This window comes from Bombyx mandarina, chromosome 20, assembly GCF_030267445.1.
Source record: "Bombyx mandarina strain Sakado chromosome 20, ASM3026744v2".
Lineage (NCBI taxonomy): Eukaryota > Metazoa > Arthropoda > Insecta > Lepidoptera > Bombycidae > Bombyx > Bombyx mandarina.
The window spans coordinates 6,908,800-6,934,172 of NC_143226.1; the positions used below are offsets into that span (position 1 = coordinate 6,908,800).

The following is a 25,373-nucleotide window of genomic DNA, read 5'->3' on the forward strand; positions in this document are numbered from 1 at the left end:
TTTTTTTTTTGTATTGCTTAGATGGCTGGACGAGCTGACAGCCCACCTGGTGTTAAGTGATTACTGGAGCCCATAGACATATATAACGTAAATGCGCCACCCACCTTGAGATATAAGTTCTAAGGTCTCAATATAGTTACAACGGCTGCCCCACCCTTCAAACCGAAACGCATTACTGCTTCACGGCAGAAACAGGCAGAGCGGTGGTGCCTACCCGTACGGACTCACAAGAAGTCCTACCACCAGTAATTACGCAAATTATAATTTTGCGGTTTTGATTTTTATTACACGATGTTATTCCTTCACCGTGGAAGTCAATCGTGAACATTTATTAAGTGCGTATTACATTAGAAAAATTGGTACCCGCCTGCGGGATTCGAACACCGGTGCATCGCTAGGTACGAATGCCCCGGACATCTTATCCTTTAGGCCACGATGAATTTAGTAAATTAATATTATTTTCCTTATTTGTTCACGTACTTGTAAGACTTATATTTCTGAAGTCGCACATTTGCGTCCGCTCCTTGTAATATCGCCTCTGTAGATAAGTAAATACGAATCACCACATTCGTAAATAAGCTTGGTGGTAGGACCTCTTGTGAGTCCGCACGGGTATGTGCCACCACTCTGCCTATTTCTGCCGTGAAGCAGTAATGCGTTTCGGTTTGAAGGGTGGGGCCGCCGTTGTAACTATACTTGAGACCTTACAACTTATATCTCAAGGTGGGTGGCATATTTGCGTCGTAGATGTCCATGGGCTCCAGTAACAATTTAACACCAGATGGGCTGTGAGCTCGTCCACCCATCTAAGCAATAAATAAAAAAGAGTACATATTATTGTCTATAAGTCGCCCAAAGCATAAAACTCACTTTCTTAAATTTTTTTAGGTATAAGCCACTTAAATTCTAAAAAGTGCCGTGTAAATTCTAAATATTAATTCGCTCTGTGTACAGAGAATGTTTTCACTTAAATGAAAGTGATTATAAACAAAATGATCGTCTTCACGGTACAAGATCGCATACCGAAGTCTCGGATAGAAACTTAAGCGGTTTATTGTTTTTTTTTGCATTTTTTGTACACAATAGTCGACGACTCTGTTTTACAACTATTGCAGCGAAGAAAGTCGATTCCAAGAATAGTTCTGCCATTAATCATTGACGTTTCAACGACCTTGAAAGTAATCTGAATAGCGTTGTTATTGCTTAGATCGTTGGACGAGGTCACCCGGTGTTAAGTGGTTGTCGGAGTCTATGGACATCAACGACGTAAATGTACCCAACCAGCTTGAGATATGAGTTCTCTAAGTCTCAGGTTTTACAGTACAACGGCAGAAATAGGCAGGGTGATGGTACCTACCCGTGCGGACTCACAAAACGTCCTACCACCAGTAATTAGGCAAATTGTAATTTTGCGTGCTTGATTTTTATTATACTGTTATAAGACGACACTACGCCCTTTATTGCTGACGCACCCCTATTGCTGACGCACGCCTAGTCAGCATTATCAGTTACAAGTAATAACAATAGCTCTGAGTACAGTTAGTCCACTTTCGTTACACGTCGCGACAACACGTTCGTTGGTTAAACCCAAAATTTTGTATCCTTGAATTTCCAATACTAAATCGCCCATAAATGCAATAAATCCTTTTTTCTTTATAAAACCTTTTTTTTTAAAGTGAAAATGCCGAATTCCCGTAACAAAACGATGTCATTCGTTCGCCATGGAAATCAATCGTTAACATGTATTAAGTACATTAAAATACATTACATACATTAAAAAAATTGGTACCTGCCTGCGGGATTCGAACACCGGCACAGACGCATCGTTCGATACGAATGCACCAGACGTCTTATCCTCTAGGGTAAGACGACTTCGAAGATAATATGATGAATATTAAGTTTAATATCTGGCTACCTTTCAGCGGATACCTTTCCTACACTGAATTCGTCCTCCTTACTTCTTCTACCCTCTATATCCACAAACAACAGATACAATTTGACATAAATGACATCTGTCAATGTAACCATTAAATTGGGACACAAAGCCAAATTCTTCATTCGATTTCCGCTTAGAAAATCCATAATCTTAATGACGAAGATTTGAAACATGGCCGGCCCGTTCGCAGACCACGTCGAAGGCTACAAGGTCTTCCAGGATCAAATCGACAAACTGACAGATGCCCAGACGCTGATCATAACTAAATTCGATAATTTAATGGCAAACATGAACGAATTGCGTGAGGTTCTCGGTGGTATTTCTGATAAAATCGTTTTGCTGGAAGAAGGAGCGACCGATAGACGCAAACTGAAGGCAGACATTCAAGTCCTGAAGACTAGGATCGATGATTTGTACGCTATAGTCAAAGACGGCAAGGACTCCGGTTCGACCGATATCCAAGATGTCGAATCCTGTCATTCGGGATTCTCTAATTCTTCGAAGGTAATTTTGATTGGCACTCGTGCTGTTATATCCCTACATAACATATAATAATGCCTTACCAAACATCAACATCAGCATTTATTCCCGACTAGGGACCCGCCCTTGCTTCGCTTCGGAAACATTAAATTTAATATTGATAGCTGAGTCCCGCGATGTTATGTCGTACCGCGGGTGACGCCGCGGGGCGAAGCTAGTCTAAAAAAGTAAAGCCTAAGCTACTCCTTATATCATCAGTTACCTATCAGTGAAAGTCCCGTCAAAATCGGTCCAGCCGTTCCAGAGATTAGCCAGAACAAACAGAACAGACAAAAATTGTAAAAAAAACTATTTTGGTGTATGTACCGTATTCATATGTATGTAGTAAAAAGCGGTTATTTCAATATTACAAACAGACACTCCAATTTTATTTATATGTATAGATGATGATTTTTAGCTAGCTTTTTAAAGCAGTTCGGGTCAGACTTTCATCGGAGTGGGACGCATATCGAATTTTCGCCACTTTCCATATAAATAACATAAGCTTAGTCTAGGGAGTATTAAAAATGTTTTTTTTAAAAAGAAGTTCCTAGTTTCAATTCTAACAGTACGGCGCCGAACTTCTTATTCAATTAAAGCAATTTAACGTTTATTTAACTAAGGTATAGACTATATAGATTATGTTTGCAATTTAAAAAGTTAAAAAAAAAATACGCTATAATCATCATCATCATCATCATTAACAGCCCACAGTCGTCCACTGCTGGACATAGGCCTCTCCCAATCCACACCACTGAGCCCGGTCTGCGGCTCTCCTCATCCACTTCTTGCCGGCCACGCTAAAATAACAAACCGAACTAAAGATTAATTTCAGTTTATTTTTTACCCCGGTTGATACTGGTGCCGTCGATACTCTCTCTCTCTCTGTCTCAACTATTCATTTCACATGTTAGAATGCTATAAGCTAATATAAGCTATTAAAAAATTTGTTATTGCCTATTTCTGCCGTGAAGCAGTAATGCGTTTCGGTTTGAAGGGTACGGCAGCCGTTGTAACTATACTTGAGACCTTAGAACTTATATCTCCAGGTGGGTGGCGCATTTACGTTGTAGATATCTATGGGCTCCAGTAACCACTTAACACCAGGTGGGCTGTGAGCTCGTCCAACTATCTAAGCAATAAATAAAAAAAAGAACTCAATGCAGCAATAAAACGTATTCATATCGTCCCGATATTGCATACTTTTTCGATTGAGAAATAAATGAAAGTAACAAAACTGCCGGATTAATAACCGTAAATCTGTCGATCGCATTGGACTTAGCGGTTTACAAGAACCGATTTTACTCGCCGACAACATTGATATTGTATTCATTTCCATGACGCTGTCCCCAAGCCAGTAAAATTTATTTAAATAATACGTGAAGCAAAAACTTTGTATCCCTTTTTACGAAATTTGCGCGCACGGAGGAGTATGAAATTTTCCACACTTATAGAGAATATAGAGAAGAAGTGCACTATGGTAATATTTTTTTTAAATAATGCATAAAAGATACATTAAATCAATAAATAAAACATTACATACACTACATACCGTGTATTTGACGCACACACGCATGCATACTATTTATTGTCAAACTTTTGTTCTTGACGTCCGTTGTCAAATTGAGAATAGATTAAATATTGTTTGCCTTTATTAATATTTTTTTATAGTGTAGCCTTGGCGAAATTTGTGATTATATAAGGATAAAATACAATCATAATAGTGTACAAACTTATTATACAATTCCAATTAATTATAGTCGAATTTCGACTACTGCGGGACCTCTAGTTTATAAAAAAACGTATAATATTAATCTCGCTTGTACTAATACTTACATATGCCTTCTAGTCGTTTCTGTAAGACTCATAAGATAAAATGGCACGTTTGTGAGTGTTTTTATCCGGTGATAATTTATCACATAAAATTCAAACTTAGTTAAATGAAAAATCTAATTTTACTTTCGTTCCACGCCGAGAGAATCGTAAATGCTATTAATAAAAAATAAAAAAACAAATTTATTGCCAAAACAATATGCAAAAATACAGAGTATAGTAAATACATTCGAAGTAAATTCCAAACCTAAATTCAGAACGTCTTTAAAGACGAATATAATTTTGCAAAAATAAAAGTGACCAAGAGACCCAGATCGCGCGAGATCTCCATTGTAATTTCATACAATTAAGTTGTCCGCCTGATTAAAAGCTTTTTATTATGCGATAAATATACATTTTAAGCTTTCGCACGTAACACATTTTGTGTGTAGCTGAACTTTAAATAAGGTTAATTTGTGTGCGTGAACTCGCACAACACGGCATGTTTTTTTTAAAAGCCTTGAAATATAAAGCAAAGGAATTCTGCCTAGAATTGACAACGAAGAAAAGTAAAGAGCGTTTTTTTTATTGGTTAGATGGGTGGACGAGCTCACGGCCCATCTGGTGTTAAGTGGTTACTGGAGCCCATAGACATCTACAACGTAAATGCGCCACCCATGATCTTGAGATATAAGTTCTAAGGTCTCAGTATAGTTACAACGGCGACGTCGTCGTGGTCTAAACGATAAGACGCCCGTTGCATTGGTATCTAGCGATGCAACGGTGTTCGAATCCCGCAGGCGGGTATAAATTTTTCTAATTAATTAATACGTACTTAGCAAATGTTCACGATTGATTTCCACGGTGAAGGAATAAATAACATCGTGTAATAAAAATAAAACCCGCATAATTATAATTTGCGCATAATTATAACTTAACATCAGGTGGGCTGTGAGCTCGTCCATCCATCTAAGCAATAAAAAAAAAACATATATCGACATAATTAAATCGTTCTAAAAAACATCCAATTCAGTGGAAATGCTGTTTATTTCTTCTATAGTCTCTATAATAGATCACGATTTTAGATTTTTTACTATAGTTTTTTCAAGTACCCGCAATGTAGTAGAATTAAAAATGAACTGTTATTCATATGTACGCATTCTTAACTTAGTTTTTTTGGTTGGTTTTGAATTAAATTAGCCGAACCGCCTCACATAATTATGTTAGTCACTAATCTTGTAAGCCTCGACAATGCCCTTGAACACCATTTATATGATTAAAAAGACTGCGTGTTTTGTCTTTATATAAATACATTTACGTAAATGAGATATGGACGACAGTATGTGACGTAAGAATTGGTCATTTGGTTTTTTTTTATTTCGGGTATAAATACTTTCTATCAATTCCATTTATTGAAACCTGTAAGATGTTGAGTTCAGAAAAAAGGTGCTTAGTAACTGTATAAGCGACACCAAAATTGCTTTAAGTAGCTTAGCATAAGGTACACTTGCCGGATTTTATTGCTTAGATGGGTGGACGAGCTCACAGCCCACCTGGTGCCTGGTGTTAGCATGAAAAAGCCCAGGATCCGTATAATGCGTTTCCAGACATATTTTCTACCATGTGCCATGCGATACTGGAATGACTTTTTCACTACGCGTTGTTTCCCGAGCACTACAACAAGTGTTTCATCATACGAACTTTGAGGAGAGTCCTAGGCTGTCATCCAGTAGACAACGGCTTGGCGACGAGCAAAGGTGACTACTTACCGGTGGTAGGACCTCTTAAGAGTCCGCGCGGGTAGGTACCACCACCCTGCCTATTTCTGCCGTGAAGCAGTAATGCGTTTCGGTTTGAAGGGCGGGACAGCCGTTGTAACTATACTTGAGACCTTAGAACTTATCTCAAGGTGGGTGGCGCATTTACTTTGTAGATGCCTATAGGCTCCAGTAACCACTTAACATCAGGTGGGCTGTGAGCTCGTCCACCTAAGCAATAAATAAATAAAGTGAACCTAAACAAACTAGTAAATGCTTTAAATTATTTCGCGTCAGAAATTTACCGGATCGGTTCGGAAATTGACTTCGGGCTAACAGAATTGATTTTATTAAGACGAAAAAAAAACCTTCAGCGGCATTTTTAAATTCGGTCTTAAGGGGTTATGATTTAAAAAGCATTATAAAACTTAATTTACTAATAAAAGGACTTTGTCGGTGCTAGATTCAGCGAAGCACTGCTCTTGTTAGGGAAGATGTTAACATGTTTTTTTCAAGCTGAAGCCAGAATGAGGCTATTCGACACAACTGGGAAGAGATGGGTACACAAAAATTTTGCGTCATTAAAAATGTTTTTTTTTCAGGTAACCATGACGACCGGCCTGGACCGGGAAACGATTAGGGCGGCTTACGAAGATGTGAGGTCCGACACTACACCGACAGAGTGGTGAGACAAATTTAGCTAAACTTAAATTACGATCTCATAAAATAACTTTTAACAAATAAGTATATAACATGTAGGTGCCTTATTTATTTAACTTTATTCGTAAGAGTAGAGTGGCAGACTTAATGTCTAAGGCATTCTAAAGGTAGTGAGAAGAATGCTGCCATAGTAAATTCATTTTCTTCGATTCCCATGAGGGTTTAAGGTTTCCTATGAGGTTCTTCTTTTAAAAAATGTGCAACATTTGAATATCGACTTTGAGTTGTTCTTTTTATTTAGCTTGGACAATAAAGATGATGATTTTTTATTACGAATTCTGACACGGAAATAACGCTGCAGAAATAGCTCGCAATATCAATGTTGCGTTTGGAGAGGGGACCGCTAATGAACGCACCGTGTGATTTTGGTTTAAACGCTTTTGTGATGGAAATTTTGACTTGAAGAACGAACCACGTGGAAGACGTGTGACAGACAGACGCCCACACATGTGAATAACAATGAATTGAAAGAGATGGTGGAAGCCGATCCGAGCCAAACTACCCAGGAATTAGCGGCATGGTTTAACGTTACCTTACCAACAATATTGACTCATTTATGTCCAAAAAAATATATATGAAAAATGGGTGCCTCATGATTTGACTGATCTGCAGAAAGAAACGTTTTGAAACTTGTATTGCCTTGTTGAATCCATACAGAAATGAAGGAATATTGGATCGAATTGTGACATGTGACAAGTCAAATATTTATAGGATCAAAGCGCAAACAAAACCTCTCAATAAATTTAGTAAAAATTTAATAGTATAGTGTAGTATTAATAGTCCTTAGTCAATCTAATAGCTGATTATATTGTCCCATCTCTAAACTATTGCTTAAAATTATTTCGGGACTCTAGTATCGTTCTATGTCCGGTGAAGGTCCTTATTCGAAGTTAATTCGCTGTGAACAATTTGCTACATCCTTTTTATTAACATTAGTAACAGCGCGATGATTATATTCACGAAGATTAGTCCCGGCCAAAGGAAGCGCGTGCCTTTAATTGACCTATTTAAATTAAAATTTCAATGCATTTTGTATGTTATTTTTTTATTTCTTAATGGGTGAACAAGCGCTCACAGTCCGCCTGGTGTTCAATGGTTACTGGAGCCCATAGATATTTACAACGCAAATGCGCCACTCATCTTGAGATATGAGTTCTAAGGTCTCACTATAGTTACAACGGCTGCCCCACTGTGGTTGTTACCTACCCGTGCGGACTCACAGGAGGTCCTACCACCAGTAATGATGAACAAGTTATCTCTACTTCACCCTGTCTTGTGCTTGTTCCTTAACATCGCTCCAGGTCAGGCCCGCAGTGCCCATCTCTCTCCACGGTGCGTCGCCAAGTGTCTACAGGACGACCAGTGTGCTTAGTGCGAGATTTTTAACGTTCTCTATAGTAAATATTTCATATACAAACTTTAATGCAAGTTAAAAACTAGAAAAGAACGAGAAAAACGAATTGATGGGAGAAAGTTGGCGGGCCGCGTACTGCTCATCCTTGATGTAGAGGCTATTATTCATTTTCATATCACAACACATAATCGTCTTGTTGCAAAAATTGTAGTATGATGGTACATTTGGCACCACACAATTGAATGATTTTATTAAATGTGATATAATTGATGTTTTCTCTGTCCAGGGCGGTGTTCAAGTTTGAAGGCGCCCGGATAGTGTGCTCGGCCAGGGGTAGCGACTTCACGGAGTTCCGCACGCAATTCTCTGATGATGAACGCGCATTCGGATACCTCAGGTAAATACTCAGTTTGCGTATTAATTGTTGAAATTTTATATGAAGGAAGGATTACTGGTGCTTGAGGTACCTAAAAGCACCGTTAGTGGATCGGGAGGACCCGAAATGACGTGAAGCTTCGCTGTGACTCGCCGATTGTATGACAAACATTCTCAATCCTCCAACAAACTTTCACGACCAAAAGAATAATACCAGGGACACATGAGACACATATACCACCCAACCCCAAGCTGGGATTGCTTTTTTGAGGGATTACTAGTGGCCCGGAGGCCTTTCCAGTTTCACCAGGACAGGTGGGCGAGCACGCGCTCAGCCAAGAGGGGTGGGATTTGCTAACAGCTGCCCGAGCGTCTCCAAAGGAGACCTAACCACTCGACAGTAGCTGCTTCGTGAATGAATTTTTGTATTTTTAAGTAAAATTGTTCTGTTGGGTAATTTCTTTCAGAATTCCTTAGCGTTTTTTGAAAAATATGTAAAATTAAGCTCAGCACTAAAGTGACTATTAATAATGATTGAGGCGCCGAGTGATCGGAAACTATAAATAATTGGAGACGTGGTTAATAAGAAATACAAAAACCGCGTGATAAATCGGTAAAAAGAGTTCTAATTAAGTCTCGGCTCGCATAGTCCAACAGATGTGTGCTGCATTACACAAAATTCGTTTTAATAAATTTTTTTTACTGAAGGTTGCAGATGGGAGACGAGATGTCTAAACGCAAGAAATTTATGTTCATGACGTGGGTAGGACCGAACGTGTCTGTGATCAACCGAGCCAAGATGTCCACCGACAAAGCTATCATCAAGGACATCATATCGGTTCGTATAAGCGCATTTTGTTTTTGGATAAGCTCTTCCCCCGCGAGCTTACAGCTTCTTTTTGTTCAATCCTAAACATCTCCCTAAATTAATCACGAAATTGAAAAAAAAAATTATCAAAAAAATTGTTCCAGCAGGATGTGCCAGCTATTTTAATAATACGGATTGGACTTTGACCTCATTTTTCAAATTGGTTGGAACCATGGACCATGAGCTCATTTACCCATATAAGTACTAAAAATCAAATTGTTTCAGAAAAATGTTTATTAGAGAAATATGTATCGCAACTTGACAGCAATACATCAAATAAAATCGTACAAATATTTTCTAATGTTAAAACCGACAGTCTGAGCGATGGCTGAAATAAAATCATAGCCAACAATGCATTTATATTTTGCTGTATCTAAATCTATCTCTTTGCTTCCCGCTATCAATTTTAGCTCAACTAATGTCGCTATTTGTGCCAACAGATTGCTGGTTAAACCGATCTTATCTTCTAAGATAGCATAGAATATTGCCAACAATCGATCTAAAGTAAAAACTTTAGGGCCCAGCTGTGTACTTAATTTTTCATTAATTTTAGCCTTTGCTTTGATTTGTCTCATTTGTTTACGTTGTTTTCCGTGGTTCTTCATAAACAATCTCTTGTCTTCTTTGGGCGGATTGTAGCTAGCCAAATATGCTGCAATTAGTAAGTATTTAGCAAAGTATGGTAGTTCAAAGCTTTGTGCAAAAGTTTTTGTAGAAGAAAGTTCATCTTTTAACGTTTTCTCCAGGCAGAATTCTTTGGCATATGAGCTTTCACTGTTTTCTTTACCCGGTGAAGGTTTGAATTGCCTCATATCACTAATTCTTAAGTATAAAAGTTCTAGGCTTGTTTTCAAGATTGGTGAGATGTGTCTCCACAATTTAGTTAGATCATTTGATTGTATTTCACCTTTTATGATTGGTTCACAGTATTTGATGAAGTTTAGGCGTGCCATATGCTTTAATTCGATAAGGTCTCGACATGGCCTATAGAATACACTCAAGAATGCATTTAAGAAGTTTGCAAATAACTCTGGTTTTTCAATTAGTTCTGTTGTTTCATCTTCTATGTCGAAATGGTTCAGCAAATGCTGTACAAATGATTTTTGGTAGAGAAATATTATTCTGAATAATTCTTCTTTGTTGTAGTTAGGGAAGTAGAGTTTTATGGGCTCTCGTACACCGAATTTGAAATTAAAATTTTCGAATATCAAATGCGTCACCAATATCGTGCAAATGTTCAATTTACAAAATTCTCTAAGCTTTAGAAGCACTGGCAAGAGGTTCTGATCCATGTTGCGTAGTCTTTCGACTCTATCGAATACAATTACTATTGGTTCATAATTATTTTGAAGCCGGTTCAAACAGTTTATAAAATCCATTAAATTTTCACATTTCACGTCCTCGTTTTCATCGTTGAGGGCAGACAATATGTTCTCGAACATTATCTTTGACGAATAACACTCGATACAGTCGACAAATACATGTTTATAACTTAAATAATTGAGAACAGTTTGTAAGCATAACGTTTTGCCGGTTGCCATACTTCCACTTATAAAAATAGAACACGGCAATGGTTCGCTGTCATCTCCGAATAAATTGAACAAATCGTTTAACTGATTCTCTCTGCACACAACTTTACTGTATATTTCATCCATTTTAATATAATTTATTTTATTTACGTAAGCTTTTGTGTTAATTCAATTCTATAACGTATGTTCAGGTTTGACATTTTTGCGCACATTCCAATTTTGACAACTTTGAACTTTGTAAATTTCATTTGATAGTCTGTGCTTCAAATAAAGTGCCGGCTTAGTACGACGAATATTGAGAATCAAAAAAGATACCTACTTTAATTCGTTTTATTCGTAATTCATTTGGATTTAAAATTAATTATTAGAACCTTGTTTTATTAATATTTTATTATTATCAGACAGATATTGACAGACACAAATATATAAAAAAAAAATTTGAAATTAGGAAGGTCTAGTTTCACTCACCTTTCAATTTCAATGCTAGTTCTCAATTAACTAGTTTTTATTATGTTTCAGAACTTTGCTGTGGAGTTGCAACTTGAAAATCAGTCTGAGATAGACATCGACCAATTCAAGGATGCACTCAATAGGGCAGGGGGAGCGAACTACGGCACTGGCGTTAGAGATTTATGAATAGAAAATGTTTGCCCCGAACTTGCCACATGGAATTTTAAACGAATATTGTCTCTTTCATTCTATTATATAAATAATGAGTGCAAAGATACAATATTATACATAAAAATATTTTACAAGTGGACTTTAGGACTTATATTTTAATTGGGGCCGTGGCTTGGCCATTTTTGTAGTCGAGCAATAATTCATTAGTCATTTTTATTAACTTGTGTCAAATTGATCACATTTTTAATCACGTATATAAATTCATTATTTATTTTTCAAAAAAACACATATTATATAATATTCTTCAGTGTAGTTTTAATAAGGATTTACCAAATAAAAAGTAGATAATCTGTCGTGCATTTTAGTAAGCGCGGTGAACGCATTTATTTTTTACTTAAATTTTTTAAAAATCTTTAATACTAAATTGAATTTAATGTAAACAAGCTTTTTATACATTGACTAGTAATGTAAATTGATATCAATAAAACCATGATTTCCAATATATATTTTGTTTCATTCCGGTGTGTCAGAAACTTTTTTGTTTGTTTGTGATGTTTTTCAAATTATATAATTATCGACGACTAACAGAATGTTACTTTGATAATAAATATTTCTACCAGAAGAGGAATCTGTTAAATACCCATCCATTTTTGTAGATTCAACTCACGTTCTTTTTTTTAATTTTTTATTGCTTAGATGTGTGAACGAGCACACAGCCCACCTGGTGTGGTTACTGGAGCCCATAGACATCTACAACGTAAATGCGCCACACACCTTGAGATATAGTTCTAAGGTCTCAGTATAGTCACAGCGGCTGCCCCACTCTTCAAACCGAAACGCATTATTGCTTCACGGCAGAAATAGGCGGGGCGGTGGTACCTACCCGTGCGGACTCACAAGAGGTCCTACCACCAGTAATTACGCAAATTATAATTTTGCGGGTTTGATTTTTATTGCACGATGTTATTCCTTCACCGTGGAAGTCAATGGTGAACATTTGTTGAGTACGTATTTCATTAGAAAAATTGGTACCCGCCTGCGGGATTCGAACACCGTTGCATCGCTAGATACGAATGCACCGGACGTCTTATCCTTTAGGCCACGACGACTTCAAACTTCACGTTCGCAAAGTCTCGCATATTTTCAACGACCACCATCATTTCACTAGGAAGTTAGTAAGATATTTGAGGCCGTCAGCGCAAAAGTGACCTAACCCACAATTTATATTCGTTTTTATATATTGCAATTTATTTAATACATAACAAATTTTGATGCAAAATCGCCCAAGTTTCACACAGATAACAGATGCCTTTGTAAACATTATTTTTGGACGTATTTTTTTGGCTGGCGAAGTATTGTAAAGATAAATTCAAATCTCAATATCTCCATATTAACTATAGTAAGCTTAGAACACTTTTGCGCTGACGGGCCTCATTTATACTATACACACTACACTAAGATATTTGCCGATGATAAGTACCTCTCAGCGGCTCTGCGCCCATCCGAGGTCATATCATACGGAATAAAACAACAATGGCTACCCAAATATTAAGTTTTTTTATTATGCAAAAAAAAAGAATAAAATGTTAGAATCGTGATCGGTAATACCACACAGTTCCTTAATAAAAATATAAGGTGACACTGCGACTTGGCTCTGATGGAACACATTTATTTACTTATTACTAAAAAAAATCTGCCTTTTAATTTGGCTACTAAATATATTCATGGTTTTTAATTGAAAAACAACAGATTTGTATTTAATTCATCACATTAAGGCAATGAATCAGCAAGTGAATTATTTTTCAGATTTGAACAACAAATAGTTGAAGGATACACAAAACCCTGTATTCTAGATAAGCATTAAAATACTTTCCACGCTATTTTCACTTACAAATACATTAATTACATTACATTTTGTAAGTTGAACGAGATGGTAACAATTTTACAAACAACAGTTTTATTGTACATTAATTAAATTACTTAATATTGCTTATTCGTTTTATTTTAAGGCGCTTTTTCATTGCGGATCAAATGCATACAAAAATTATTAATGTTAAAATATTATTTCCCTTTAGTTGGGTACATCGCTCATTTAGGAAGGTCGTTTAGAACAAAATGTTTGTACCTAAATAAATATAATGGCTAATAATTGTAAAAATAATAATAAAAAAAAACTGATTTTTGTTTAGTACTCTCTATTTTCATAAGAAGCTCGTTGGTTCGCGTTGTTGGCAGCGATACTTCGCTACAGACTGTTTTTTTTAATATTTACAGTAATTCCTCCTATTACACGGTAGATTGGTTCCGCGTTATAGGAAACGCGTTGTAGTATTCACAAAAAAACGCTTTTGTATGACCCCATATAACGCGTTATATACAAAAATTATATATGCACATATATAATACAATAATGCTAATGTGTTTACAATTCAAAAACTAGGAACACAAATTTAATAAATTAATTTAATTTTATAACAACACAATTGACACAATGTGCAAAGGTACGCCAAATTAATTATGAACTGTACAGATTATAATTTTCACTGTACAGAAATATAACGTTAGAAATCCCCGCTTTATATGGGGGAATGCCCGTGTTATACGGGGGACTGAAATCGTGTTATAAAAGGTACCGTGTTATAAGGGGGATTACTGTATATCTATGCCCTATATCGCTGTGTCATACAAAAAAATCATACCGATGTAGATGACGGTGCTTACTTAACGCCGGTCGGGCCGTTACCTTGAGGCATGAGATCTTCCAGTCCGGAAGGCATGCCAGCTTCCCGACCGATATGTGTCGGCCGGGCCTCCCTACTACCGGCTACTGACATAGTCAATAACATGAACCAATGAACATTTTGACTGACTTAAAACAATATTATCAAAATCGATGCTGTACATTGCGCGCTGATTGAGCCCTTTAAAACTCCGGGTTATAATCAGAGCGGCCGTGTACGTGACACCGGTTCGCGCAGCTTGACACATTTTCTTGAAATGCATTTTATATTAGATTTTGAGATATTAAATAACATTATTTTCATCGACGTACTATACTTATCGACATTCAAAGTACGTGTTTCTGTATCCTTAGCGACGTGGTCTCTGGACATCATCTACTATCGCACGCATGCCAGCGTTAGAGTGTCAGGATGGTTTTATTCATAAAATAACCAATAAAGTTAATTATTATGCTTACTATAAAATAGATTTATAAAAAACTATAAATTGTACCTAATTTGTTGTTACTCCGCCGTAACCCGGTCCCGTACGTCCGAGCGTTTCTTTTGATTAGTGTACTCACACGCGTGGGCGATGAGCACTGGTGACCCTGGGGCGGTGCTCACAGCCGACCGAGGGGGCTGAGCGCGCGCAGCAGGCGGGACCCGGTGCGCGCGCCGAACAGCACGGCCAGTAGTGACACCCCGTAGCCGGTAGCACGCTCGCCCTGCGGGGGGGGGGACCACTCGTGAGCTAACGCTGACTAAAGCTTAGTTATAACTCGCAGATTGTATGACAAAATCTCACGACCAGATGGATAATACCAGAGACAAAGACACGTTTACTGAGCCCAAACTAGGATTCCTTTTTTATGATTAAGGGATCACTGCTGGCCCGGAGGCCTTTCCAGTTTTACCAGGTCAGGTGAGCGAGCGGGGGCTCAGCCAGGAGGGGTGGGATTTGCTAACAGCTGCCCGAGCGCCTCCAAAGGAGACCTAACAGCTCAAGAGCAGCTGCTTCGCAAGTGAACCTTCTACCGGATCGGAATCACGACCCGCTGAGAAGATCCGGCAAGAAACTCAACGGGCTGATGTTTAGGTTAGGTTGCATGTCGAACTCTTCGCCGAGTTCGACGAGTACGGTTACCGGGGTATTCGCATTCTTGGGACTGTGAGAACCATTGCGCTTAGCGCGAGTTTTGAACGTTCTCGATAGCGTAAAAGTTATTTGTATGCAGTTGGAACAGCGCCCCTAGCGGCAAACGTAGGCAAACGTTCCAACTTTATACAAACTTGAGTTAACTTTTACGCTTTCGAGAACATTATAAAACTCGCACTAAACACACAAATACTGACATATGTTAAATACCTTACAATATACACATGTATAGATATTGAGCACCCAAACGTAGAGTAAGCGTGGGAATCGAACCCACGTAGCGTTGGGGTCGCCACCGAGCCGAGGGGCGGTACTCACGCAGACGGAGGGCGAGGCCATGTCCACGTGCAGCCACTGTCCCGGGAAGTCGAACCCGAGGTGCGCCAGGATGAACAGCCCCGCGCACGAAGGCTGCGCGTTGTTGCGGTCCTGGGACAACATGCACGTTATTATTAAGTCACCAGAACTAGAACCCGCTGTGACTTCTGATGTCTTGCAATAGAAAGATATTTAGAAAATTATCTTCATGTAGAATTTACGTGGATTGCTACACACATATATATACACATGTTATTATATCAAGTTGTATAAAACTAGTTATCACAAGCGACTTTGTTTGCGTCATTTAGGTAAAGTGTTAATGTAGATTCTTGCAGGGAAGAGATACTTTTACAGGATGAAAGGTAGCCTTGTTTCACTCTGCTGACAGAATTTTAATTAAACTTTATTTGTGACATCGTATCATTCCATTGATTCGTTTCAAACCGAAAGAAGGATTAAACGAACAAACAGACTGAGATTTACAATGTCATGTTTCCCGAGCGCTACGACATGTCCTTCTTCAAACGAGGCTTGTGGAGAGTATTAAGCGGTAGGCAGCGGCTTGGCTCTGCCTCTGGTATTGCTGAAGTCCATGGGCGACGGTAATCACTCACCATCAGGTGGGCCGTATGCTCGTCTGCCTACAAGGGCAATAAAAAAAAAGTGGGGTTTTTTTCATCTATTTTTATTGCTTAGATGGGTGGACGAGCTCACAGCCCACCTGGTGTTAAGTGTGTGGCAGGTAGCCATCATATAACGCAAGATAATTGACAGATGCCTGAATCTCGCTTACGACATTTTCAAGATAAGCTTGCATGTATACAAGTTCCGAACAACAACATTCGGACCGTCGGTCTACCGAGCAATATCACCCGCTCGATGGAAGATCTACCCTTTGTCGTATATCTACAATGTAATATTCCGGAATGGGGGTAGTAAGTAGTATGTAGTGTGGGGGAGGTGGTTGAGCGCACCGCGACGCTGTTCTTCATGTCGGCCACGCAGCTGGTGAACTCGGCGAAGTGCAGCTCGGGCGCGAAGGGCAGCGCGTGCGCCAGCTCCGCGCAGCGCAGCCCCGCGCGCACCGCCGCCGCCTCCAGCGCCGCGCCGTTGCACAGCACCGCCGCGTGCTGCTTGCCCGTCGCCGTGCCCTGCAAACGACCACTTCAAACTTATCTTAAAGCTTCATTTGTAAAATTTTAACCGTATAAAATAAATAATAGTTTAAAAAAAACTAAGAAAATACGCTTTTATAGAAAATCCAACTAAAAAATAGAAAATAAATTTTAATTGAAAAATAGTGTAAGAAAAAATTATTTTATTGTAAAAAAGCGTGGGATGCTTTTCAGGATATTGTTACGCCGGTAAGAGTAACGCCAATTATCGCCGAATAGTCGAACGAATATCGAAGGATCTAGAAGCACCTGGTACGCTCGAAAAGTACAACGCCATCTATTGACAGATAACGGAAACTACTACTAGAGATGTGTGGAATATTCTCGATAATTCTAGGGATGAGGTATCGACTATAAAAGCGTTGTAGGGATGGCACGCAGTCAGTCAGTAATCGGAACTACTCGAAGCCAAACAGCGAACGGATCACCTGAAGCGAAGCGGAACAAGCGAATTGAGAGTTTTAAAGTGTTTTAAGTGTTGAATACAGTTTTTTAGTTGTACTTTGCTAAACAAATTATTTATTCCGAGCCCCAGCGCGTAACAATATGAAAATAACCCTTCTACTCATATCTGTTCATAAAATATTTATAACTACCAATACTATGCACCCCAAGCTTTTTTTTACAATAAAATAATATTTTCTTACTCTATTTTTAATTCAAATTTATTAAAATTTATTTTATATTTTGTAGTTGGATTTTCAATAAAAGCATATCTTGTTAGTTTTTTTAAACTATTATTTATTTTTCATTTTTTAGTTGAATTTCAATTTATTCTATATATTTTTTTAAATGTTGAATTGTCATCGATTCTAAATAAGTATACTAAATTTCGAGTTAACCCGACGTTTTGAAGGAGGTCAAAATCATGTTCAAAGATTCCGTTACATACTAACATCTGAAGCTAATAAAAGTGTATTAAAAAATCCATTTGTTTCAAGGTAAAGTAAGGTAAAACTCAGTATTGCCAGGTGCGGCTACCTGCGCTCCGGTGAGTGTTGCCACGTCCACGATGGTGTCGGCCTTGAGGTCCCGGTGCGCGTACACCACGCCGTCGCTCAGCACCAGCCGACCTGCAACAGAACCAATCTCCGCCCTTAGCTGCGACTCTACCCTCCCTCCCGTACGAAATTCTGTGTCTATTGTTTGATTTCGTTAATTTAGTGCAATAACGATTTCATTAAAGGTTTAACATCTGTTTGAGAGCACAAATGTCGAAAAAAAAAGCCCTTGAACGTGGCTTTACGAGTTCTTTCAAATCTTTCAACATCGAATTTCGTTAAATTTCAATCAATTCGTTTTTATAGACTAGACACTGGATACACTGTCATCGCAAGAAGGCAATTGCCATACTTAAAAAAAAAAAAGAAAAAAAAATCCTCTTTAACATTTCAATAAATTTTTGGTCACACTTCAAACATTTGTATAAACTTGGCGAAGAAAGCGTCGGCGGCCTCACCCTCGGCGTCCGTGTTGTTGATCTCGACGGTGCGTCCAGAATACAGTGTGTGCACGTCGTCAGGCCTGCGGACAATCAGGTTACAGTCAGCTGGAGCTCATGTAATGGGTATAATGAAACTAGGTTTAAAAAGTCAATGGTAATGTTACGCCAGTAACATTAAGGCCATATATCGCCGAATAGCCGAAACGATTACCAAAAGATCTAGTAGCATCTAGAACACTCGAGAAGTACAACGCCATCTATTGTCAGATAGCGGAAACACGCATCGAAAGTGCTCGACTTGTCAGGAATGTTCCTGAAAAATCTAGGGATGTCGTATCGACTATAAAAGCGTTGCAGAGTTGGCACGCAGTCAGTAAGTAGCTTAGTATGTTCATTTATTATGTGTATGTAAGTATATTGGAATATAAAAGATATGGTGATTTCATATAGTGTTAATATATATATATTTATTGTATGTATGTATTTTTTTTTAAATAATGTGTTGTTAATAGTACACCGCAACATATCTGCTGTATCTTTATCTGTCCAGAATTTCAGATAATTAAACGGTTGTCTGGAAGAGACCGCCTATTGTACAAACGTATCTGCTTGTTGACAGTTTTCTGATGTTAATTGTGTTTCGGTGTGCAATAAAGTATGTTCTCTCTCTCTCTCTCTCTCTCTGTCTCTCTCTATGTTCATGAGTCAATTTTTAGACGATACACAACCTAACAAAAATTCTAAATATAGTTGACTGCATTGAGCTTGTTTGTACATTATGTTATTCTTCTCCACTACAAGTCCTTACCTCGTGGCGTTAGGTCCTACGGAGTTCTCGGCGAGGCACAGAACGGCGTGCAGGTTAAACTCGGGCTTCGCTTTGACGGTGAGGGCGAAGGCTCCCAGCACCGCAGCGGCGCCTCCGCAATCGCCCTTCATGCCCACCATCGAGGCCTGTACAAATCAAAATATTTTTTTTTAAATGTAAATTGTAAAGTCTCCCAATTCGAGCTGTTACGTGGTCCTCCAAGCCTGTACAGGCACAGATTCACCCCAAGCCAAGGTGAATCGGGTCAAGCTAGTTTTTCAGTTTTTGTAATGAGCTATGTATCGCATCTTATATAAAAATGTACACCTCCGGAACTATTAAAATCTCCGTTTTATTACTATAACTACCAAAAAAAACGATAAAAGTCAATGTCTAACTTAAAAAGTGTCCCGATTCTCCTATTTTACGGTTTTTTCCCTGCCTAAGCTGATGATCTTGAGAGACCATATCAGCGTCACTGGGCGAGCTCACGGGACTCAAACCTGAGGTTGTTGCTAACACGAACCCTACCAAAAGACGTGCTTCGCAGAATCTACCACCGGATCGGAAACGCGACCCACTGAGAAGATCCGGCGAGAAACTCAGTGGGCTGTGTCTATGGGTTAATTTACTCGCCTCTACCGGCTTTAGGGTACTTGACACTGGCTAATGTACAAATTGTGCCGGAACCAAAAAATAAAGAAGATAATGCGTGGCGGTGCGAGACCGGTCACCGTTCTCGTCGAACCCGTCGCTTGCGACGAGGGGCTCGACGAGTAAATTAACCCTCAGACACAGCCCACTGAGTTTCTCGCCGGATCATCTCAGTGGGTCGCGTTTCCGTTCCGGTGGTAGATTCTGCGAAGCACGGCTCTTGCTAGGGCCAGTGTTAGCGACGTCGTCAAGTTTGAGCCCAGTGAGCTCACCTACTGTATGCGCGCGAGTTCATGTCCATGGGGGCCAGAGGGGACGCGCGGGGGACAGCTCGCCCCATCTTCGCCCGCCCCACGCACTTGTCTGACGTCGAGTGTTGTCCTTGATGGTTGTGACGCACGCTTATCGATATCGAAAATTTACGCTAACGCTATTGTGTTATTTAACCATGACTACTCCACTTCTAACAAGTTCAGATAGAAAAAAAAAACTACTGAAAAAGGATACATACTGATTCCGACTCTGATCTGTCGGTTGTCTTTAATTTGATAGTGATTGAATTGGAATTTAAAAAATATTTTTCTCTATTAGAAATAAACAAATAATTACTTATCACGTTTATTTTATTTCATAATTACCTTAAGTTTAATTACCTTAAGTCACATTAAACCAAATTGACAGCTGTTGACTAAATTGATAGTTATTACCGATATTGCCATAATTAACTAGGTCACAGCACTATCGCATTCCTCAGGATGGACATGAACTCGCGCACTTACTGTACTAGTTAAGGTTACGCTGATATAGCCTCTTGCTTATGTATTTGACATCGACCAATTCAAAACATCCAAGAAGTGGCTTAGGCCTTATGACCGAGAATAATAAGATATGACAACAATAAGACAAGACATGGCTTCGGCCTTACGATCAAGAACAATGAAGACGTGGCTTCGGCCTTTAAAACTACCAAAATTCTCCAATTATTACCAAGAACAAGATCTGGCTGTATGGACTAAGGTCCTTTGCATTTCTCATTAGGGATAAATTAATATCATCATCATGATACAGCTTCTCAAGGCTCTCAGCAAGGTAGAAAAAAAAAAAAGTTGCGAGAAAGGCTGGCGGTGCGCACCCTCGCCTTGATGCTGAGGCCGCCGGTGTCGTACACGATGCCCTTCCCGACCCAGGCCACGGTGCGCGCGGCGGCGGGCGCGGCGTAGGACAGCGTGACGAGCGCGGGCGGGCAGCTGGCGGCGCGCCCCACGCCGTACAGCCCGCCCATGCCGCGCGCGCGCAGCTCCGAGCCCCGGATGATGCACGGCTCCGGGATGTCCAGCTCCTTGGCCACGTTGCACGCTTCCTGGACGCAATGACAAACATTTACTAAATTTTACCTAATATCAATAATTTTTCTATTTAGTATTTTTTTGTACTTTTAATACGCTTTTATTAGCTTCAGACGTATGTATGTTGGTATGTAACGGAATCTTTGAACATGATTTTGACCCCCTTCAAAACGTCGGATTAATTCGAAATTTGGTATACTTATTAAGGACCAATGACAATTCAATAATTAAAAAAATTAAAAAAATTGAAAATCAACTAAAAATGAAAAATAAATAATAGTTTAAAAAAACTAACAAAATATGCTTTCATAAAAAATCCAACAAAAAAATGGAAAATAAATTTTAATAAATTTGAATTAAAAATAGTGTAAGAAAAAATAATTTTAATTCATTACAAAAATTGGTACTCGCTTGCGGGTTTCGAACACCGTTGCATCGCTAGATACGAATGCACCGGACGTCTTATCCTTTAGGTCACGGCGACTTCAAACTCGATCTCCAACAAGCGTCCTAGTGTGTGGTTCAACTGACCTCAATGAATTTATCGACGTTCATTATATTGGTGGGGGTGTCGGTGATCCTGGCGGCCAGGCGAGTGGCGTCCGCCGCTTGGTGGATGGTGGTCAGTTCCTCGAGGGACAGCGCTCCGTCCAGCAGCGACGGGTCTGTGGGACCCACACCCTCGTCTTCGGATTCACCTTCTGCGGAGATAATAATAGCTAATTTGAACAGGGTATCGTGAACCCAGTGAGAGTACAGTACGTCAAGCACGAAAATCTATAGAATTCGTAATGTAAATGTATCGAGTTGTCAATACGAAAACGGATCATTACATTAGACAGTAGTACAGTAGATTGGGGGAATCGGGATACCTTCCAATTCCAACACAAATTTTCCGTGGTTTTTAGGGTAATACCAATAAAATTGAGATTAAAATTGTTCCAGATGCTTCAATTTTCATATATGATGCAAAATATACACAAAAACATAAAAAACTACTTTGACCTGATCCACCTTGGCTTTTGGGGTGAATCGGGTCACATATGGGGATAATAGTTTTTCGATAGGGCTGGCACTGTTCAGTTGTTAGGTAGGTACTTACCTTCAGGTAATTAACTTTTCATAAAATCTTTAATTAGTTACAAAACTCGGATGACTAAATTAATCTATTTAATATTCATAAACACTAGTCCTTTTCAATTCAACAAATTTAAATCTCATAAAAACATTGTAACAACCCAGATTTGTCCCTATTCTACCCCTAGTTCTTATTCCCCCATCTAAGTGAAGCAGTAATGCGTTTCGGTTTGAAGGGTGAGATAGCCGTTGTACTGAGACCTTAGAAGTTATATCTCAAGGTGGGTGGCGCATTTACGTCGTAGATGTCTATGGGCTCCGGTAACCACTTAACACCAGGTGGGCTGTGAGCTCATCCACCCATGTAAGCAATAAAAAAAATAAGAGTTACCAAGCTTGTCCTCAGCGACGAGCAGGATCTCGACGGAGAGCGCGCGCGCGGGCGGCGGCGAGGAGCGCGCGTGGTACAGCGGGTAGGAGCGGGCGATGCCCATGCAGCTCGCGTACACGTCGCGCTTGCGGCACACCAGCTGTGGGGGAGCGCGACCTTTTAACACTCTTAACACTAATAATTTTTTTCCTACCTAAGCTGATAGCCTTGAGAGGCTATTTCAGCGTAACCTTAACTAGTAGGTGAGCTCGCGGGGCTCCCCGGCCACCGTCCTCGTCGAACCCGTCGCTTGCGACGAAGGGCTCGACGAGTGAATCAACCCATAGACAGCCCACTGAGTTTCTCGCCGGATCTTCTCAGTGGGTTGCGTTTCCGATCCGGTGGTAGATTCTGCGAAGCACTGCTCTTGCTAAGGTCAGTGTTAACAACGTCCACAGGTTAGAGCCCCGTGAGCTCACCTACTCGCTCGTTAATGCAGGCATATCCCTCTAAGTCTACCAGAATAGGTAGGAAAAACAAAAACCAACTGGCTCACCGCATACTGTACAGACTATATACAGGCATCCCTAATAAATTTTCTGGTGCAATTTTGCCAATACCAATTTTCTGTGTTTTATTACCACCATTAAATTATAAATACTGACCACTATAGCCTCATCGGTAGTACGCTGAGTTGCTCTAACAATTTTGGCCAGGGCATGAGCCCTTGAAGGTGCTGCATGACGAGAGCGCCGTGCTGGTAACGAGGCCAATGTCACGGCTCGCGGCCACAGCTCACAGGATTCACCCGGTGATGTTGATACACAAGATAGACCTCGTTTCCATGCCTGGAAGACAAATAACAAGATTTTAAGTTTTTTCACGTATTAGCATCGTTATATGTGTTGCCGCTTCTCCCATAGTATTCGTAGATATATTGCTAAGAAATGGAAAAAAAAAAGTGTATTTAAATTATTTTAGTCCTATTTGTGTGGAAATAATTACAGATTATTTTGATGTGGTTAAAACTTTACTGTTTTGTCTCTAGATGATATTATCCCAAAAAATATATTACACTCTAAAAGCAGATTGATTGTAGGTGAACAGAAGTGCCACATAAAAGACAATGATCACACAACTACTGATGATGATTACTAATGAACAATTACTGGTGGTACAGAAAAAAAAAACAATCTCTTACCTCCTCTGTGACTCTGGGCTCAAGTTTACAGCGGACATCACTCCAAGAAAGCTGATTAAGATGTCCCGACTGCCCTATGACCAAAACTGGTAGTTGTTCGGGATCTGAGGACTTCAAGCCCCACTGGAACTTTATGTTTACAGTTGCATTCGACATTGTGCGAACTGTGAATTCAGAAATCGAATATATATTTATTTTTGTTGGCCTACTAGGCCTAGTAGCATATGGCTCGCCTGCTGGTGAGTGGTTACCGTCGCTCAAGGACGTCAGTAATGCCAGGGGACGAGCCAAGCCGTTACCTAACTCTCCACAATGCTTCCTATGTAGAAGGACATGTCATAGCACTTGAGAAACACCGTGGAGGGGAGCTCATTCCAGAGCCTTAATATTGTATATATTTACTATTTTCAAGGGTTAATTTGGTTAAGGTTAACCAACCAATTTTATTGGCTACAGCAGTTTTATTTAGAAATTACATAGCTTTTGGTCAGCGAGCCATTATTGTTCTAGAGAGGGAGACATGTTTATTAACTTAATAAACTTATGAAATTATTAATTATTTGTTTACGGTAATGGTTTTCAAATAGCTTCTGTATTCAACATTGTTTTTCACAAATTAGGTCTTTCGTACTGGCTGCAGATTAACACCTTGTTTCATTAAAAAAAATTTGTAGTATTGCTATTTTATGCTTGTATATGCAAATTTCATTTCATAAAGTATGTCAGTTAAGATTAGTAATTACCATAAGCATCTCGTCACATTTTTACTCACGATAAAGAGTTGATTACACCACGCTGATAAAACATATGTGAAAACTAGTTTTTAATTATTGTTTGGTAATGTTGTTATACTTTAGATAAAAGTCATTAAAGTTATCATCTATCAACCATATTGTAATTTAAATATTATGATAAATTTAACTTTATCATTTGTTGATTGTGCATCAAAACAAATTTATACATGAGCAGTAAAGTTCAAATTAGAATGTCCGGGGTTTAAACATACGGTAATACGTGTTTGTGGTAGACTAAGTACCATTAGATTTTTGATTAATTAAAGCGTGAAAAGATTGAATAAGCCAGAGATTTAATGGAACATCTCTATTTCAAGAATCTATAATATAATTCAATTTTATTTTTAATTTCAACTATTTCAATTCGCATTTTCTGCAAATCATAACCTACTAGATGCTATCAGTAAACACAACCCACATTTATTATTAATATGATAAAAATATACAAATGCACGAACACAGGAAAGGTTATTCACCTGCCATGTATCCTGGCCTAATTACGCCCACATACACGCCGAAGGTTTTAAAGAACAACATCCTGTCTTACATAACGTTAAAATGACAAAACTTTTTGTTATTTCATGATTTCGGACAAACAGATGGTCATGTTAGCGCTAATTTTAAATTTACTCACCGTTTTAATTGTTCGCTTAGTTTTTACGGTATTATTTTAATTAGTTCTCATTGATAATGATTTTCATTTAAATCTTAGAGTAATTGTCTGTAACGGTAAAAAGAAAGGTTTTGTTTGTTTTTTGTATAAAGAAAGTGTAAACTTAAAAATGAACACTCCCACAACTTGCCAAATCATTG

At 38.9% G+C, this 25,373-nt stretch overlaps 3 protein-coding genes across 6 annotated transcripts in view; 1 reads left to right on the forward strand and 2 right to left on the reverse strand.

Moving 5' to 3' along the window:
* Positions 1–11,993, forward strand: part of LOC114250198 (coactosin-like protein) — a 30,270-nt gene extending 18,277 nt beyond the window's left edge. The window contains exons 2-5 of the mRNA XM_089735665.1: positions 6,627–6,709; positions 8,385–8,495; positions 9,182–9,311; positions 11,390–11,993. Of these exons, the coding sequence (XP_089591791.1) occupies positions 6,627–6,709; positions 8,385–8,495; positions 9,182–9,311; positions 11,390–11,506 (441 nt within the window). The 3' untranslated portion in view covers positions 11,507–11,993. The remainder of the gene's footprint in view (positions 1–6,626; positions 6,710–8,384; positions 8,496–9,181; positions 9,312–11,389) is intronic.
* On the reverse strand, positions 9,558–11,131 carry Orc5 (origin recognition complex subunit 5). Its single transcript, XM_028183954.2, has one exon. The coding sequence runs from the start codon at positions 10,994–10,996 to the stop codon at positions 9,614–9,616; it is 1,383 nt and encodes a 460-aa protein (XP_028039755.2). The 5' UTR covers positions 10,997–11,131; the 3' UTR covers positions 9,558–9,613.
* A 1,036-nt stretch (positions 11,994–13,029) lies between the features above and the next one.
* Positions 13,030–25,373, reverse strand: grsm (probable aminopeptidase NPEPL1 granny smith protein). 4 transcript variants are annotated; one of them, XM_089735663.1, is made up of 12 exons: positions 25,195–25,373; positions 23,767–23,930; positions 23,231–23,413; positions 22,587–22,725; positions 21,650–21,819; positions 20,911–21,132; positions 19,119–19,264; positions 18,326–18,390; positions 17,848–17,939; positions 16,666–16,842; positions 15,689–15,799; positions 13,030–14,939 (listed from the first exon to the last, which is right to left on the reverse strand). In XM_089735663.1, the coding sequence occupies exons 2-12, from the start codon at positions 23,920–23,922 to the stop codon at positions 14,835–14,837; spliced, it is 1,566 nt and encodes a 521-aa protein (XP_089591789.1). In that variant the 5' UTR covers positions 23,923–23,930; positions 25,195–25,373; the 3' UTR covers positions 13,030–14,834. The 4 variants fall into 4 exon arrangements, with proteins under 4 accessions (XP_089591789.1, XP_028039745.2, XP_028039743.2 ...); XM_028183944.2 differs by having other exon boundaries at positions 20,905–21,132; XM_028183942.2 differs by having other exon boundaries at positions 20,905–21,132; positions 25,037–25,373.

What these genes read in the sequence shown, in the direction of transcription:
- Orc5 (XM_028183954.2), bottom strand. Translation starts at nt 10,996, where the DNA reads ATGGATGAAATATACAGTAAAGTTGTGTGCAGAGAGAATCAGTTAAAC.
- grsm (XM_028183942.2), bottom strand. Translation starts at nt 25,097, where the DNA reads ATGTTGTTCTTTAAAACCTTCGGCGTGTATGTGGGCGTAATTAGGCCA. An exon ending in GCCTCAGCATCAAGGCGAGG is followed by an intron (nt 19,265 to 20,904) that starts GTGCGCACCGCC and finishes TGATTTGTACAG; the next exon opens with GCCTCGATGGTGGGCATGAA. An exon ending in CAACAACACGGACGCCGAGG is followed by an intron (nt 17,940 to 18,325) that starts GTGAGGCCGCCG and finishes GTTCTGTTGCAG; the next exon opens with GTCGGCTGGTGCTGAGCGAC.